This window comes from Eurytemora carolleeae, unplaced genomic scaffold (assembly GCF_000591075.1).
Source record: "Eurytemora carolleeae unplaced genomic scaffold, Eaff_2.0 scaffold825, whole genome shotgun sequence".
Classification (NCBI taxonomy): Eukaryota; Metazoa; Arthropoda; class Copepoda; order Calanoida; family Temoridae; genus Eurytemora; species Eurytemora carolleeae.
In genome coordinates, this window is record NW_019397476.1 from 73,858 (window position 1) to 89,746 (window position 15,889).

The 15,889-nt window shown below is 31.6% G+C and overlaps 1 protein-coding gene across 1 annotated transcript in view; it reads left to right on the forward strand.

Moving 5' to 3' along the window:
• LOC111714492 (ABC transporter G family member 20) overlaps nt 1-15,889 on the forward strand; it is a 31,666-nt gene that overhangs the window by 374 nt on the left and 15,403 nt on the right. The window contains exons 2-10 of the mRNA XM_023489613.1: nt 4,583-4,688; nt 4,987-5,019; nt 6,218-6,311; nt 6,998-7,059; nt 9,927-10,032; nt 11,711-11,816; nt 12,806-12,925; nt 13,576-13,610; nt 14,528-14,599. Of these exons, the coding sequence (XP_023345381.1) occupies nt 4,659-4,688; nt 4,987-5,019; nt 6,218-6,311; nt 6,998-7,059; nt 9,927-10,032; nt 11,711-11,816; nt 12,806-12,925; nt 13,576-13,610; nt 14,528-14,599 (658 nt within the window). The 5' untranslated portion in view covers nt 4,583-4,658. The remainder of the gene's footprint in view (nt 1-4,582; nt 4,689-4,986; nt 5,020-6,217; nt 6,312-6,997; nt 7,060-9,926; nt 10,033-11,710; nt 11,817-12,805; nt 12,926-13,575; nt 13,611-14,527; nt 14,600-15,889) is intronic.

The following is a 15,889-nucleotide window of genomic DNA, read 5'->3' on the forward strand; positions in this document are numbered from 1 at the left end:
ATTCCTATTATATAGATTAACTAGGTCGGTTGTGAACATTGGCTGTTCTTATGTCATTGAGTACTTGTGGTGTACATGAGTTCTGTAGAGAGAAATTTAAGTTAGTTTAGTCCTTCTCATGTCCTTCTTCAGTTCTCGTGAATATGATATATTGCTCAGTGAAATATTGTTGTTTAAATAGTTCCATTCCCGGAGTTATTTTACACTCTTTTATGAAATCCATTAAAACACCAAACCGCCCCGCTTATCATTGAAGTACACTTTGACTTCTAGAAGTATGAGTTCGCGGACTGTACAATTCTTGGTGATTTTGCGTAAATAAGCTATCTATGTTTATTTATTTATCTATGAGGGTGTCCCACGAAACATTTACGGTAGTAGGACGACTTTAATGTCGTCTTTCATCTTTGAAACAATTTGCGGCCTTTGTTGGTAAACCTAATATAAAAATAAAATGTTAAAGTTAATATTCACCAAATACCCCTAGTCCTGGCCTTTCCAAAATGAGGTCTGACAAGAGATAGACGAGCAGGGGAAGGCACATCACATTCACAACATGTTTTCGTCCACACCACAAATGACATCACAACTCATCATTTTTTTCGTCCGAGTGTTGCTTCTGGGTTTTCAATGTTTCATGTTATGCCTTTTAGCACTTTTTTTAATTTCAACGTCATGTAACCCCCTTTCATTTTTCGCGAACATTCCCTTTAACCCAATGTCGTAGACCTTATATATTTCAAACTATGATTTCTGTTATATCAAATAGTCTAAGGTTGAAATATCAAAAGTTTACACAATCAGGTTGCAAAGATATAGGGATTAGAAACTTTGAGTATGTGACAAAGACTCAATTCCTTTAAATCATACTAAAACAATTTTCTTTTGCCATAATTTTAGTTTATGACTAAAAAAAATAATCACCATTTGATGTTTAGAAACAGAAAAATATTCAATTAGATTTGAATGAATGCAAACGTGCGGAAAACTGATAACCAATTGTTTGAATTTCAAAAATATTTTTGAGGAAATTTCCAGTAAATGTAACTTTTAAGCGACCATGAATATTGTATTGATAGATTTCCCTTCCCTGATATTTCATATTGTTTAACCTTTAACGTCTATACATTGCATGTTGTAGAAATTGTATTATTTTTGTAACATTAAATTCATTTAACATCAAATTCATAATTGCATATATACTTTTCAATAAAACTCAAAGATTTACGTTACTTATGATCTTATGATCTTCATGATCTTTTTATTGGTCCACTTCATGATCTTTTTATTGATCTACTTCATGATCTTTTTATTAATCCACTTCATGATCTTTTTATTGATCCATTTCATGATCTTTTGGGCATAAGTCATAATAAAAGCCTAAGGTCACTTTCCTGTTATGCATAGATTCTTTAAATCCGTAAATTTTTTTATCCGTCTTTAAGATTTTAATATTGTAATAATAAAATGGCAATCTTTGACTGAAAAAATATAGTTTTGCAGGGTTGAACATTAAAATGTAATTCATTATTTAAAATTTGGCCTCAAAGATTCTTTTCGGAATACATGGCCAGCATCTCAAGATATTATAAAAAGTATAAAAAGAGAATGAGAGAGGATTGAATGCCAGAAATCTGTAATGGTTCTGAGAGTTATCTATAAGTTATGTGACATCGACTAGCATTTTAAGAAAACATTTTTTGTTCGACTTATTATTTTAAAAGTTAGATAAAATGTAGCTTTTGTAAATCTGTATTTTGTTACGATTTAAAATAATCCAACATGAAACGCAGCAGCTGTGCACATAGGACTTATTTCAAATAAAAAGTTAATTTCCCTGCAACTGGTAAAATTATTTTCTTTATAATAAAAAGTTTCATATTACTAGTCACTTTATTATAAGGACTGTAGTAGTAATTTCAAGTAACTCTTCATTTCCATTTACAAATATGCCCTATTCACAGTGGTACCATTAAACCCTGTATATGATGAATAATGCCCTATGCATAATGGTAGCATTAAACCCTGTATATGATGAATAATGTGGAAAATATCGTTCTTCTCAGTTTTTAACTGTTTAAATCTGATAATTCCTTTATGCTTTCCTGTTGTAGAAATCCACAATCTAGTGGAGAAGCCACAATTGAAAATAATCTGTTTTTAAAATCATAAACATTGATATCTAATTAATACTTGATCAGACAAAGCTTGGGTATCATTGTGAATCGGGCAATGCCATTTATTTCTAACAACAGATAGGGGAAATAAGTTCTTGCCGTCATTTGACAATTTTATTTCCATCAAGTACCGGTGCGACTTTAGAGTATATAGCTAGAGCAGTACACATACAGACTATATATTGTTGTGATATTTACCATAAATGTCACAAAAAAAATTTGGGCCCGATCGGTTCAGCCGTTTTGACGTTTATTGGATACAAACAAATAGACACCCAGACAAACAGACAGACAAGCCAAATTTGTATATAGATATATAAATATTATATATAATATATGACATCACTCTTCCATCTATAATCAGTGATGTCATATGAGGATTTAATTTATCTATGCTTTGGAGACGACATTGGAGCGCATCGAGAGTTAGCAACCTTATCATACAACCTCTGTTCACTCTGACTTATCCGACTTTATCCAGTTCCAAGCGGAATATGAATTCAGAAATGAGACAGTTAGTTTAGATTGCAAAGTAAGAAATATTTCAAGAGAGGAATTATAAAAGCTGAATCATGAACCCAACATTCATTAGATGTCGCAGAAAATGTAGGGTCAGACACAATTCAAAATGATAAGAATTTTAAGTGGTTTTGCGCCCATGGATATATCGTCTCCAGTTATTTTCCTAATTTCGAGAATTATACACAATTTGGTTGTGTTCTAATTTTCAAACTTAATTCAATTTAAATTAGTAAAAAAAGTGTTAAAATGAGAAGAGAATAGTTATTCGGTAATTATATTTGTTCTCAATAGCTCTTCAGTACGAGGAGCTATACTAATTATAAATAAATTTCAATCTTTCTTGTAGTTTACATTTATATTTTTACCCCAATACTATTTTCATTTTCGGATTCGTTTTGCTTTTTGAGAAGAAAATTACATTGTCAAACTTCATGTTTCAAAGTATAACCTGAATTAGTTCTTATCTTACTTAAGATTGAGTCAAGCCTCTGATCGAATGAGTTAGTGCAAAGATGAGTAAACCTGTTTAAAATACAAAAATAGAAATTAAACTGCCTGGGGTTTGCAGAATAATAACTAAACAGGAACGAAATTACTGATAATAAAAAAGAAAAGAAAAAATGAGATCACAGTTTACAAAATGCAGGATCCAGAGCTAAAAACCTCTTGTAATGTGGATTTCGAGATCAATGATTGATGTCCACTTTTTATTATACTGAAGATTAATCTAACCTTTATTTGATATCCAGAATAGTGTCTAAAATTCAACCAATCAGAATGTCGTTTGCAGAAACCGAACAGCCAATAAGAAACCGGGAAATTTCGCGCGCAATAAATGAGATATCTCCTATTTGTCCGAACCTATCAGGAATATAGTGTAAATATATAGTGTATCCAGAATACAGGGTATACTATCCATAATACAGGGCATACTATCCAGAATATAGGGTATAGTATCCATAATACAGGGTATAGTATCCAGAATACAGGGTATAGTATCCAGAATACAGGGTATAGTATCCATAATACAGGGTATAGTATCCAGAATACAGGGTATAGTATCCAGAATACAGGGTATAGTATCCAGAATACAGGGTATAGTATCCAGAATACAGGGTATAGTATCAAGAATACAGTGTATTGTATCCAGAATACAGGGTATAGTATCCAGAATACAGGGTATACTATCCAGAATACATGGTATAGTATCACTACTGCGGGAGTTCTAAACTGTAGTGAGTACTGCAGTATATAATATATATATATTACACCGAGACCTCTCTCCTTTAGTTTTCTAGTATTGTTCAGTCTACCATCTACACCCGTAGCGTAAACACACTAACAAACCTCTATCAAACATAAACACAAATATTATAATTGAATTCAATTACCCATATCTTTTAATTCATTTAAAATCCAATTCAATAATTCTAGAAAATAATTTAAACAATAAAACCTTTTTTTTCAATTTTCCTCAATCTTCATTTAAACGTGAAACAGCAATGACTGAAAAAAAACTAAAAAAAATGGGGTCTGCATAAAAATGTATTGTGTACAATAAACATATTAAATTTCTTCACATTATTGTAAAGATCTTAATATATAATTGTAAGAAAGTATAATGTATGATTGTACATATACGTACCAGAGTTTACATGTACATCGTTTATGTACATTGTACACGCATCATGCATCATGTACATCGCTTATGTACATATAAGTTTATTATCATGTATTCATGTTAATGTATATCAATATAAGGTTAAGTTTTGAACAAAAGTGAACAACAATGTATAGAATGCAAATACAGTTCAATTGTTTCCTAATGCACCTCTTGGAAACCTTGGAATAAACCTATATCAATACATATGTATAATTTTCAGAAAATGATCGGAGAGGTTTAGAGGTTTGAAACAAGAGGTTTAGAAATTTAGAAAGAGTTGTTTAAAGGCTTAAGAAATGGAGAAACTGAATATGGAAACACTGCAGGAAAAGAACCAGACATTTATTAAAAATTAGAAATTATGTTCTTTCATTTTTCTTCTTTCTTTTCTTTCCTTAATTGTTTTCTCATCTTTCTTTTCTCTCATTTCTTTTCTCTTCTTATTTTCCTCTTCTTTTCCTTTTTAAAATATGATTTGAAAACTTTCGTATTTTTAATTCATTCTTATTTAAATTTTTTTCTGTGACTTTTTAATAAGTCACCTTTTTCCTTTTTTAAATCAAGTAGATAATTCATCAACCAATTCTTTGTTGGTTTTTAATCTGAGTCTTTAAATTTCTCCAGAGCAATGCAATTGTGATAGAAAACGCTTACAAGGTAATCTATAAGAGACCCCGGTGAGGGGGGGGGGGGTGTTAAAAACCAACATTAGATGGTTTAGTGCACGGTGATTCAGATGTCCTGGTTTGGAAATTAGTGAGCATTTACTTTTCAGTCCATTCATTGTAGATTTAGCTAATTTTTCTTTTTTCTTTTTTGTTATTGTAGGATGCAGGCTGCAGGGGGGGGGGGGGGAATCATGTTGCCCTGTCATACCTAGCCATAGTTAGTTTTGCTAGAGAGAAAATTGTTTCTTATGTACGTGCAGATTCTTTTTAGCAACAAATATGAATGCAAAATAAATAATGATAGATTTGCGCAGTTTTTATATTAATTCATTATTAACCATTGAGTGGTCTGGTAAATAGTTAATTATGCTTAATTAGTATGAAAGGCAGTTTTTCAACTTCAAATGAAAGTGTCAGGGGCTAAACCAGGGTTTCTGATTTCATGTATAGATAGTGCACAAATACGGTCACCCGATCCCCCTGCCCTGGGCCCCTGGTGGCCCTGGTACTAATAGGCCTAATTGTGATACACGGTCTTTTTAAAGTTCTTTCTCCTATTTTTAATAAAAACAAAATTATGATGAAAGCTTTGAGGTTGTCATTTATATTACTAAAATTACACCAAGAATTGCATTTTTTATTTGATTTATTTTCTTTTTATCAAATTTTGCTGTTTCCTCATACTTATCTTCGTACTTATCGACCAGTTTTCTTCTTAAATATTCATGGTTTCAACATTTTTCATTTTCTAAATGTGAGAGAAAGTTAGATTGCATGTTTTCTTCGGGTTGGAAGAAAGCAGAGACTTTGGGATTGTGTCATGAACCAAGGAGAGTTTAAGAAGGATTGTATCATGAACCAAGGAAAGTTTAAGAAGGATTGTATCATGAACCAAGGCGAGTTTAGGAAGGATTGTAGCATAAACCAAGGAGAGTTTAAGAAGGATTGTATCATGAACCAAGGAGAGTTTAAGAAGGATTGTATCATAAACCAAGGATTGTATCAGGAACCAAGGAGAGTTTAAGAAGGATTGTATCATGAACCAAGGAGAGTTTAAGAAGGATTGTATCATGAGCCAAGAAGAGTTTAGGATAGATTGTATCATGAACCAAGGAGAGTTTAGGAAGGATTGTGTCATGAACCAATGAGAATTTGTAAAGGATGGTCATTTAAGGAGTTTATTTTAGTCTTACCAGAGTGGGAAGAAGTCCAATCCTATATTTACGAATCTCAACCTGACAGTCCAGAAAGGAAAGATTTATGGACTTTTGGGACCTTCAGGTAAAAAGGTTTTTCATGGGATAATTAATAAGGTTTTAAAGATGAAAAATTAATTTATAATATTTTGGAGATTATTTCTGAGAATCTAACTTTTCTTATTTTCATTACATTCAAAAGTTCATGTGCAACGGAATTGAGTCTTTTCCACAAACTCTGATTTTCTAATCCCTATATCTTTGCGACCCAATGTCGTAGACCTTAGATATTTTAAACTATGAATTCTTTTTTCCAAATAATCTTAGTTTGAAATATCTAAAGTTTACACCATCAGGTTGAGAAGATATAGGGATTAGCAAGTTTAAGTTTGAAATAACATTAGAAGTTGTTGAAGTTTAAAGAAATTCAGATTTTGCAGTTTTAAGAATGTTGCTTGATTTTAATTTCCAGAACTACCTTGGTCCTTGAGTTAATGTATACTATACTGCCGCATTCCGAAAAGTAGGCTTTCATATACATAGAAACACGACAAAAGGAAGATCAATAATCAGTAAGCCTTCACTTTCGAACCCATTGTCTTCGATTTTTGTATTTTTTATATAAATACAGTTTTTTTTCTAAAATTAGTAAAATGGTCAGATCTATCCAAGTAATATTAGATGTCCCTTAAGTCTCCTTGCAATGATCAAAGCCCCTCAGTAAAAGATATAACTTAATAATTATATTTTGTTCACAATATTTGTATTCAGGATGTGGAAAGACGACCTTATTAAAATGTATGGTTGGAAAGCTGAGGCTTGACGCTGGAAAGGTAAACGCGGCAAAACCTAAAATCAAATTTTTTCTTGTAAAAAACAATCTGTAAACAATGTACATATTTTTTTCTCTCAGTGTATTAATGTAAAAATCAGGGATATTGCGTTCAAAAAATTCATCGTAAATTTTTTTTAGCTCCGAAAAAACCCCCTTAGCGTTGTCTATTACGGAGTTATGAATTCTAACGGTTTTAAGTAAGCTCGATCATTGACTATTTTGATCGTATTTTTTGGCTCGGATAGCATAAGATTATAGAACCGATCATGAAATAATAATAGGTTTCTAGATTCTTCCTTTCTTTAATGTCATCATGTTAGTTTTTAGAAATATCTCTTTACTTCAAATCACGCAAATCTAATTTCTAAGTAACACTGTTGTTTATAACTAACAGTTATAGCTAACAATTTGCCTTGCTATAGAAATATAAATCATAATTCTCATTATTTCAAATCTATATATAATACGTGGTTGGATTTTGAAAACTAAATTTCACAGAAAAATCATATATTTTTGCCATGAAAAAACAAACTGAGATAAAACATACGGAAGGCACGTCAAACTAAAGTAAATTCCACGTTAGATTGAAATATTACATGTTGTCACGTGATACAGACGGAAATCAAGTGACCAGTATACTGCACTGCCATTGGCTGAAGTTCTGTGACGTAATACGGACTATACGAACTATATATAATAATATTATCAATTATATCTATTAAAAATGCAAAATAAAAAAATTATAAAGGCTCCTGTGGGAGATTGTCGTTTTCAGATTGGTTGCGTATTTGTTGAATATGATCTGTTTAATACTAAAACTTATATACAAAATTGCATATATATATGAATTTTTGTATAAATATAACACAGTTTTATATTAATTTCTCGAGACAGGAACAACTGCAGAAAGATGTCTTATATGCATCGTTCAAAGCCTGAGATTCTCAGGATTCATCCTATACCCCCTTTCATTTTCCTTTACAGTCCCTTTAAAGGGACTGTAAAGGAAAAATGAAAGTGGGTATAGGCTGAAAGCTAATCACTTTAGCTCTTGATCGTGACCCATGAAAGTTTTATCTGATGTTCCTGTCTCGAGAAATTGATATAAAACTGTGTTAAAATTATACGAAAGTTCATATATGTAAAATTTAGAAAATCTTAAACTTAAATCATGTGACCAGAACTTTCACCAATGGCAGAGCAGCATACTGGTCACGTGTCTCCGCCTGTATCACGGACCACTTTACTGCACTGCCATTGGAGGAATTTCTGGTCAAGCAATACGGACGTATAAATAATATTATGAATTAAATCTATAAAAAATAGAAATAACAAATATAAAATTAGAATTGGAGTAAACCTAAGTTACAATTAGCTTTCTCTGGGATATCATCGTTTTCAGATGAGTTGCATATTTGCTGAATTTGATCTTTTTAAACCCACTACTTTTATACAAAATTGTATATATATTAATTTTCGTATAAATTTGACAAAGTTGTAACTCAATTTCTCGAGATAGGAACATCAGATATAACTTTCATGGGTCGCGATCGAAAGCTAGAGTGATTAGCTTTCAGCCTATACCCCCTTTCATTTTTCCTTTACAGTCCCTTTAAAGAGTTTTAAAAGAACAAAAATATCTTGAATTTCTGGTAAATGTAACTGGATAAATTGTAAAATAAAAACTACAGCAACGTCACAAAGTTTGGCCAGTAATAATGCAGCATAAATTTGTCCATATTCATCTAGTTTACAGTGAAGGGAGGTGGGACAATCATTTTGAAGGAGAGGGAATGATTTCTGAAGAAAATTTCTACCCTTTCAACATTGTTTGTATTTCGTGATGTAAATAATTTCATTAAGTATGAAGGGGGCATGTTAAGCTGAACATACTTTTAAAACTTTTATTTTGTTTAGCTTTTAAATATCATGAATTTTTTTTTTCAAATCAAGGTTTTGCACATACAGCTTATTGCAATGAGGAATAATAACAGCTGGCTTTTTAAATTTCTACAGAAGTATCTATAAATATAATTACTGTTTTTTTTAAACATTTGTTCAAATATTCACTATCTATCTACCAGCATAAGTTTAACCTATTTTCTAAACTATAAATTGTTGCCGACTTTCAAATTTTTAAAAATTTATTTTCTTAAAGGGAGTGCCGACATATTTTCTTAAAGGGACTGCCGATATATTTTCTTAAAGGGACTGCCGACATATTTTTTTAAGGAACTGTCGACATATTTTCTTAAAGGGACTGTCGACATATTTTCTAAAAGGGACTGTCGACATATTTTCTTAAAGGGACTGTCGACATATTTTCTTGAAGGGACTGTCGACATATTTTCTTAAAGGGACTTTCGACATATTTTCTTAAAGGGACTGTCGACATATTTTCTTAAAGGGAGTGCCGACATATTTTTTTAAAGGGACTGTCGACATATTTTCTTAAATGGACTGTCGACATATTTTCTTAAAGGGACTGTCGACATATTTTCTTAAGGTACTGTCGACATATTTTCGAGTAATCCTTCCATGTTAAGAATTACATGTTTGATTCACAACGGTACCATCTGAGAAGGAAGGCAATGTCGTTTTTCTCGTTTTAAAAGAGATAAATTCTGTTATTTTTTCTTTCTGCTGCAAAGCCCACAAGTTATGAATTTTTAGATGGATAAAAAAGGATATCTCCATCAAATTTCCTAAAAAAAAAGGTTTAATGTACAGAAATTTTGCCAATATAATGGTTTAAATAAATTGAGTCTTTGCCGCAAACTCTAATTTTCGAATCCCTATATCTTTGCATTCCAATGTGGATATTTTATAAATATGTCAATTATAAAATAATGTTTGTTTGTTTAGGTTCGAGTGTTTGGTTCAGCTCCTGGTGACCGGAATACAGGTGTACCTGGAGCTAGGGTTGGATATATGCCACAGGAACTAGCTCTCTTCGGAGAGTTTAATATAGGTAGTTCTTAGAATTATGCTTTCATTAATTTCATCAGTGCTGAGATTTTAAAAATAATGTGAATCACTTCTCCTGTATTTTAAAATGTGCTGCGTAAAGGTTAAAAAAGAACACCTCATGATCTTTTATTTAATTTTACTACACTTTTGAAAATTCTTAAATACACCCTTAACAACCAACAACTATGTATATTTGTGTGTTTGTTTGTATCCAAAAAGTGTTTAAACAACGAAACCGATCGGTCCAAATTTTTGTGGTATCTCTCATGAAAAAGAAAGATTCCACAGAAGGTTTAAGATCGGTCGAAATAGAACAATGTAGCTGAGAAAATTTTTATATTTTTAATTTTTTTTTTGAAATTTATTAAAAAAATAGAAAACTCGCAAAATGTTTAGTTTTCCAGTGTATAAATGGATGGCGGCTTGAGACCAATATTTATGATTTAAAAACTAATATTGTTACTAGAAAACGAGTATCACAAAACTCTCTGAAAGCCGAGTATACATTTTATACTATGTGAAGAATCAGTAATGGCCACCTTTTCGTATAAAATATATATTGTCCAACCAACCTGTTAACTAGCTGCAGTGCAAACCTTCACCACCGTGAAACCACAAACTAAATTTCTCTACGCGAATATTAACACTGAGTAGGGTGTCTTACTTTTCAAACCATTTCTCAGTCTTGATTTAGTGAGTTTATCTTAAGATTGATTGACTGATTGATTGATTGATTGGCCCTTTCTTAAGCAGGAAAGCGCGAATTGAATTAAGGAAAAGCCTCAGATGAAAAAATCAAAAAGAGAGAAGGATCGATCGTTGGTTATCAAAAAAAGCTTTTTAGGTTACCTTGTAAATCTGACATGCCGCTCATGTAAATAGAGAGTGTTTAATTCTATGTCTACAATCCCTTTAAGCTTCACATTATTTATATTTGGATGCAACCAGTTTTATTAAATTTGTTCTAAACGAAATAAGTCCAGTTTTTCAAAATTCTGAAATGCTTGGAATTTTTCAAATAGATTGAATTTTTTTCTCTTATGTGTAAAGTATATTAAATCCATGATTAAAGGATCCTAGAAAATTTCATAAGATGTAAACAGAGATTAAATAAATTGACGTAGTTTATACATTTTTGAAAATCTATGTAAAAAAGCAGATAAAGGAACTGAGCTTTTGCCACAAACTCAAGTTTCAAATCCCTATATCTTTGCAACACGATGTTGTGAAGCTTTCATATTTCAAATTATGAATTCCGTTATATCAAATAATCTTAGTTTGAAATTACAAAGGTTTACATCATCAGATTAGAAAGATGTAAGGTTAATAAAATATTACTCAAAAACTCAATTCCTTTAAAAGTTGAAAGACTTCTCAGTTTGACATATGAAACACCTTCAATTATACATTTTAGAATCTCGTGTATCACTATATAGGGATTAGGGGTAGATATTTTTGGAAGCCTTTCATTAACCCCCTCACTTAAATCGTGTATCCGCCCCTGCCTGAAAAATAGCATTTAATCAAAAAGCATTTTTACACTGAAAACTCCGTTCATTTGAAGTACCGAACCAACTTTTAGGCAGGAAGATCAAGTACAGTATACATACAAGACAATAGACGACAAGACGGGACGGTACGCCAAATACATCCCCTTCTAGTGATATTATTGTGTTTAGAGGAAACCCTGAAATACTTCTCAAGAATATTTGGAATGTCTGAGGAAAAGTTTCAAGTCAGGCTTGAGTTTCTCATGAAGTTTCTAGATCTTCCAAGCAAATCCAGGTATTTATGGTAGTTCAGGTAATTCAGGTAGTTCAGGTAGTTCAGGTAGTTCAGGTAGTTCAGGTAGTTCAGGTAGTTCAGGTAGTTTAATTCTTTCAGGTAGTTCTGGTAGTACAGGTAGTTTAAGTAGTTAAAGTAGTTGCGGTAGTTCAGGTAGTTCAGGTAGTTTAGGTAGTTTAGGTAGTTCAAGAAGATCAGGGGGTTCAAATAGATTAGGTAGTTCTGGTACTGCAGGTAGTTCTGGTAGTGCAGGTATATATAGAAAACTAGAACTAATGTCTGCCGTCTGGAGGTTTATATTCTATATCTAGAAAACTAGAACTAATGTCTGGAGGTTTATATTCTATATTTAGAAAACTAGAACTAATGTCTGGAGGTTTATATTCTATATTTTGAAAAAAAACTTATGTCTGGAGGTTTATATCCTGATATATTTAGGAAACTAGAACTAATGTCTGGAGGTTTGTATCCTATATTTAGAAAACTAGAACTAATGTTTATATCCTGATATATTTAGAAAACTAGAACTAATGTCTCGAGGTTTTTATTCTATATTTAGAAAACCACAACTAATGTCTGGAGGTTTATATCCTATTTTTAGAAAAAAAAACTTATGTCTGGAGGTTTATATCCTGATATATTTAGAAAACTAGAACTAATGTCTGGAAGTTTATATTCTATATTTAGAAAACTAGAACTAATGTCTGGAGGTTTATATTCTATATTTAGAAAAATAGAACTAATGTCTGGAGGTTTATATTCTATATTTAGAAAACTACAACTAATGTCTGGAGGTTTATATTCTATATTTAGAAAACTAGAACTAATGTCTGGAGGGATCCTGATATATTTAGAAAACTGGAACTAATGTCTGCAGGTTTCTATCCTGATATATATAGAAAACTAGAATTAATTTCTGGAGGTTTATATCCTGATATATTTAGAAAACTAGATCTAATGTCTGGAGGTTTCTATCTTGATATATTTAGAAAACTGGAACTGATGTCTGGAGGACAGCAACGTCGAGCTTCTTTAGCAGTTGCTCTTCTTCATCAGCCAGAGCTTCTCATCCTTGATGAACCTACAGTTGGAGTTGATCCATTACTCAGGTACTAATCCTTTACTCAGGTACTAATCCTTTACTAATACTCAGGTAATAATCCTTTAATTAGGAACTAATCCTTTACTCAGGCACTATTCCTTTACTCAGATACTAATCCTTTACTCAGGTATTAATCCTTTAATTAGGAACTAATCCTGTACTCAGGTACTAATACTTTACTCAGGTAATAATTCTTTACTCAGATACTAATCCTTTAATCAGATACTAATCCTTTAATCAGATACTAATCCTTTAATCAGATACTAATCCTTTACTCAGAAACTAATCCTTTACTCGGGTAATGATCCTTTGATTAAGTACTAATTCTTTACTCAGGTACTAATCCTTAACTCAGGTATTAATCCTTTACTCAGGTACTAATCCAAATTACAAAAAATAATCTTTTCCTGGTTTTCTAAAATGAGGGATTTCCTAGATTGATATATCGGAAAAACTAGATTAACATTTTATTATTTACTTTGGGAGGAAAATGCGGAAAATAGATTCCTGCTTGGTCCATGGTGAACTTATTTGATGCTCTAATTCGTATTTAGAATATTTCCAATTTTTTATCACCCTGTTTTAAAGAAAATACAGGGCTGAAAAAATTAAAGAAGAATTCATTTTTGAAATATTAAAAAAATTGTTTGTGTTTAGGCAATCTATCTGGGAGCATCTAATTCAACTAGCAGGTATAGAAACAAAAACTTTCTAATCATCTTCTTTATCTTTTTTTTTATATTTTGATTATATTCCTTTTATCTGTTCATTTTTAGAGTCTAATTTTTAATATTTTAAGTAAAAAAAGTGAAACTTTTTTTCCGGAGCATACTTCTCGTAAACTTAATCTCAAGTAACCCTCCGTTGATAGCTGTCTGATTCACAAGAATACCCTTAAAAAATTTATATGATCTAGTATGAATTAGGTAATTTCGTTCTTGCTTTTAAACACTTTTCATTGTCGTTTCTCGTCACAAGTGACTTGAGCATTTCTTAAATATATGAGGTTACTGGGATTCTTCATAACAAATTTTAGATTAGGATGGGGGTAGAGGGGGATGGTATATCCGTCCTAGATATTCAGAATCACTCCCTCTACACCAACCAATATACATATTGGTATATCCGTCCTAGATATTCAGAATCCCCCCTCTCTACACCAACCATATATACATATTGGTATATCCGTCCTAGATATTCAGAATCACTCTCTCTACACCAACCATATACACATATTGGTATATCCGTCCTTGATATTTAGAATCACCCTCTCTACACCAACAATATATACATATTGGTATATCCGTCCTAGATATGCAGAATCACCCACTCCACATCAACCATATATACATATTGGTATAAATACACATACAGGTAGATTAAAGTAAAGTAAAAAAATAGTTATTTATGAAATATAACAAAAACAAATAAAATTAAGTGTTTCAGGAACGAATATTTAAAACCTCTAAAAGTAGAGGTGTGGGAATATTTCCCCCCAATTCTAAAAACCTTGCAGATATTTAGAACAATACGCCCTTCCTCTAACAAAATTGACTTCTATCTGTTTTTGACATGTCATAATTATTTTTAAATTCATTTTTTGTTTAAGATGGAGAAGATGCGACAACTGTTGTAATTACAACTCATTACACTGAGGAGGCAATGCAGGCTAATAGAGTAGGTAAACTGATCAACTTCTGTACGCAATCCAGTATATATTGGTATATCAAGAAACTAGTGTACTGTATTCAGTATATACTGGTATATCAAGGAACTAGTGTACTATATCCAGTATATACTGGTATATCAAGGAACTAGTGTACTGTATTCAGTATATACTGGTATATCAAGGAACTAGTGTACTATATCCAGTATATACTGGTATATCAAGGAACTAGTGTACTATATCCAGTATATACTGGTATATCAAGGAACTAGTGTACTGTATTCAGTATATACTGGTATATCAAGGAACTAGTGTATTATATCCAGCATATACTTGTATATCAAGGAGCTAGTGTACTGTATCCAGTATATACTGGTATATCAAGAAACTAGTTTACTGTATCTAGTATAAACTGGTATATCAAAGAACTAGTGTACTGTGTCCAGTAGACTGGTTATATCAAGAAACTAGTGTACTGTATCCAGTATATACTGGTATATCAAGAAACTAGTGAACTGTATCCAGTATATACTGGTATATCAAGAAACTAGTGTACTGTATCTAGTATATACTGGTATCAAGAATTTGATGTACTGTAAATATTGTATACACTGGTGAATGTTATATAAAGGAACTAGTGTTCTGTATCCAGTATAAACTGGTATATCAAGAAACTAGTTTACTGTATTTAGCATACACTGCAGTTATGCATACAAGGAACTAGTGTAATTAGTATATACAGGTTATACAAGGAACTAATATACTGTATCCAGTCAGGGAATAGGAATAAAGAGAAAGGAAATGGCGCTGGTCTAGCATGAGAAAGCCAGTCGCACTGCTTTGCAGTCAAGTTCGGTAAACCTTACACACACTCTTTTGGTACAGACACACAACATTACTACAGTCAAGGAAATTGCAGAACAATGTCGTCAATTATAATTAAGCTTGAATAACGAGTAGTTTATTGTATACTTTAATCAAATTATATTCTTTGCATGAAAAGTTGGCATATAGTGTTGATTTAAGTGTATAAATAATATACTACATGTATATTAAACTTATTTTTAAGTAAACTATTAACAATAAACAAATGTACTCTCCTAGATGGTACAAATACCGAGATTTGTATGCACTGTATATATCTACAGTAAACAGTAAACTTTACATACACTCTTTTGATACAGACACACACACATGACGTTTCCGCNATATTTACTGGTATACTGGTTATATCAAGGAACTAGTGTAATGTATCCAGTATATATTGGTATATCAAGGGACTAGTGTACTGTATCCAGTATCAAC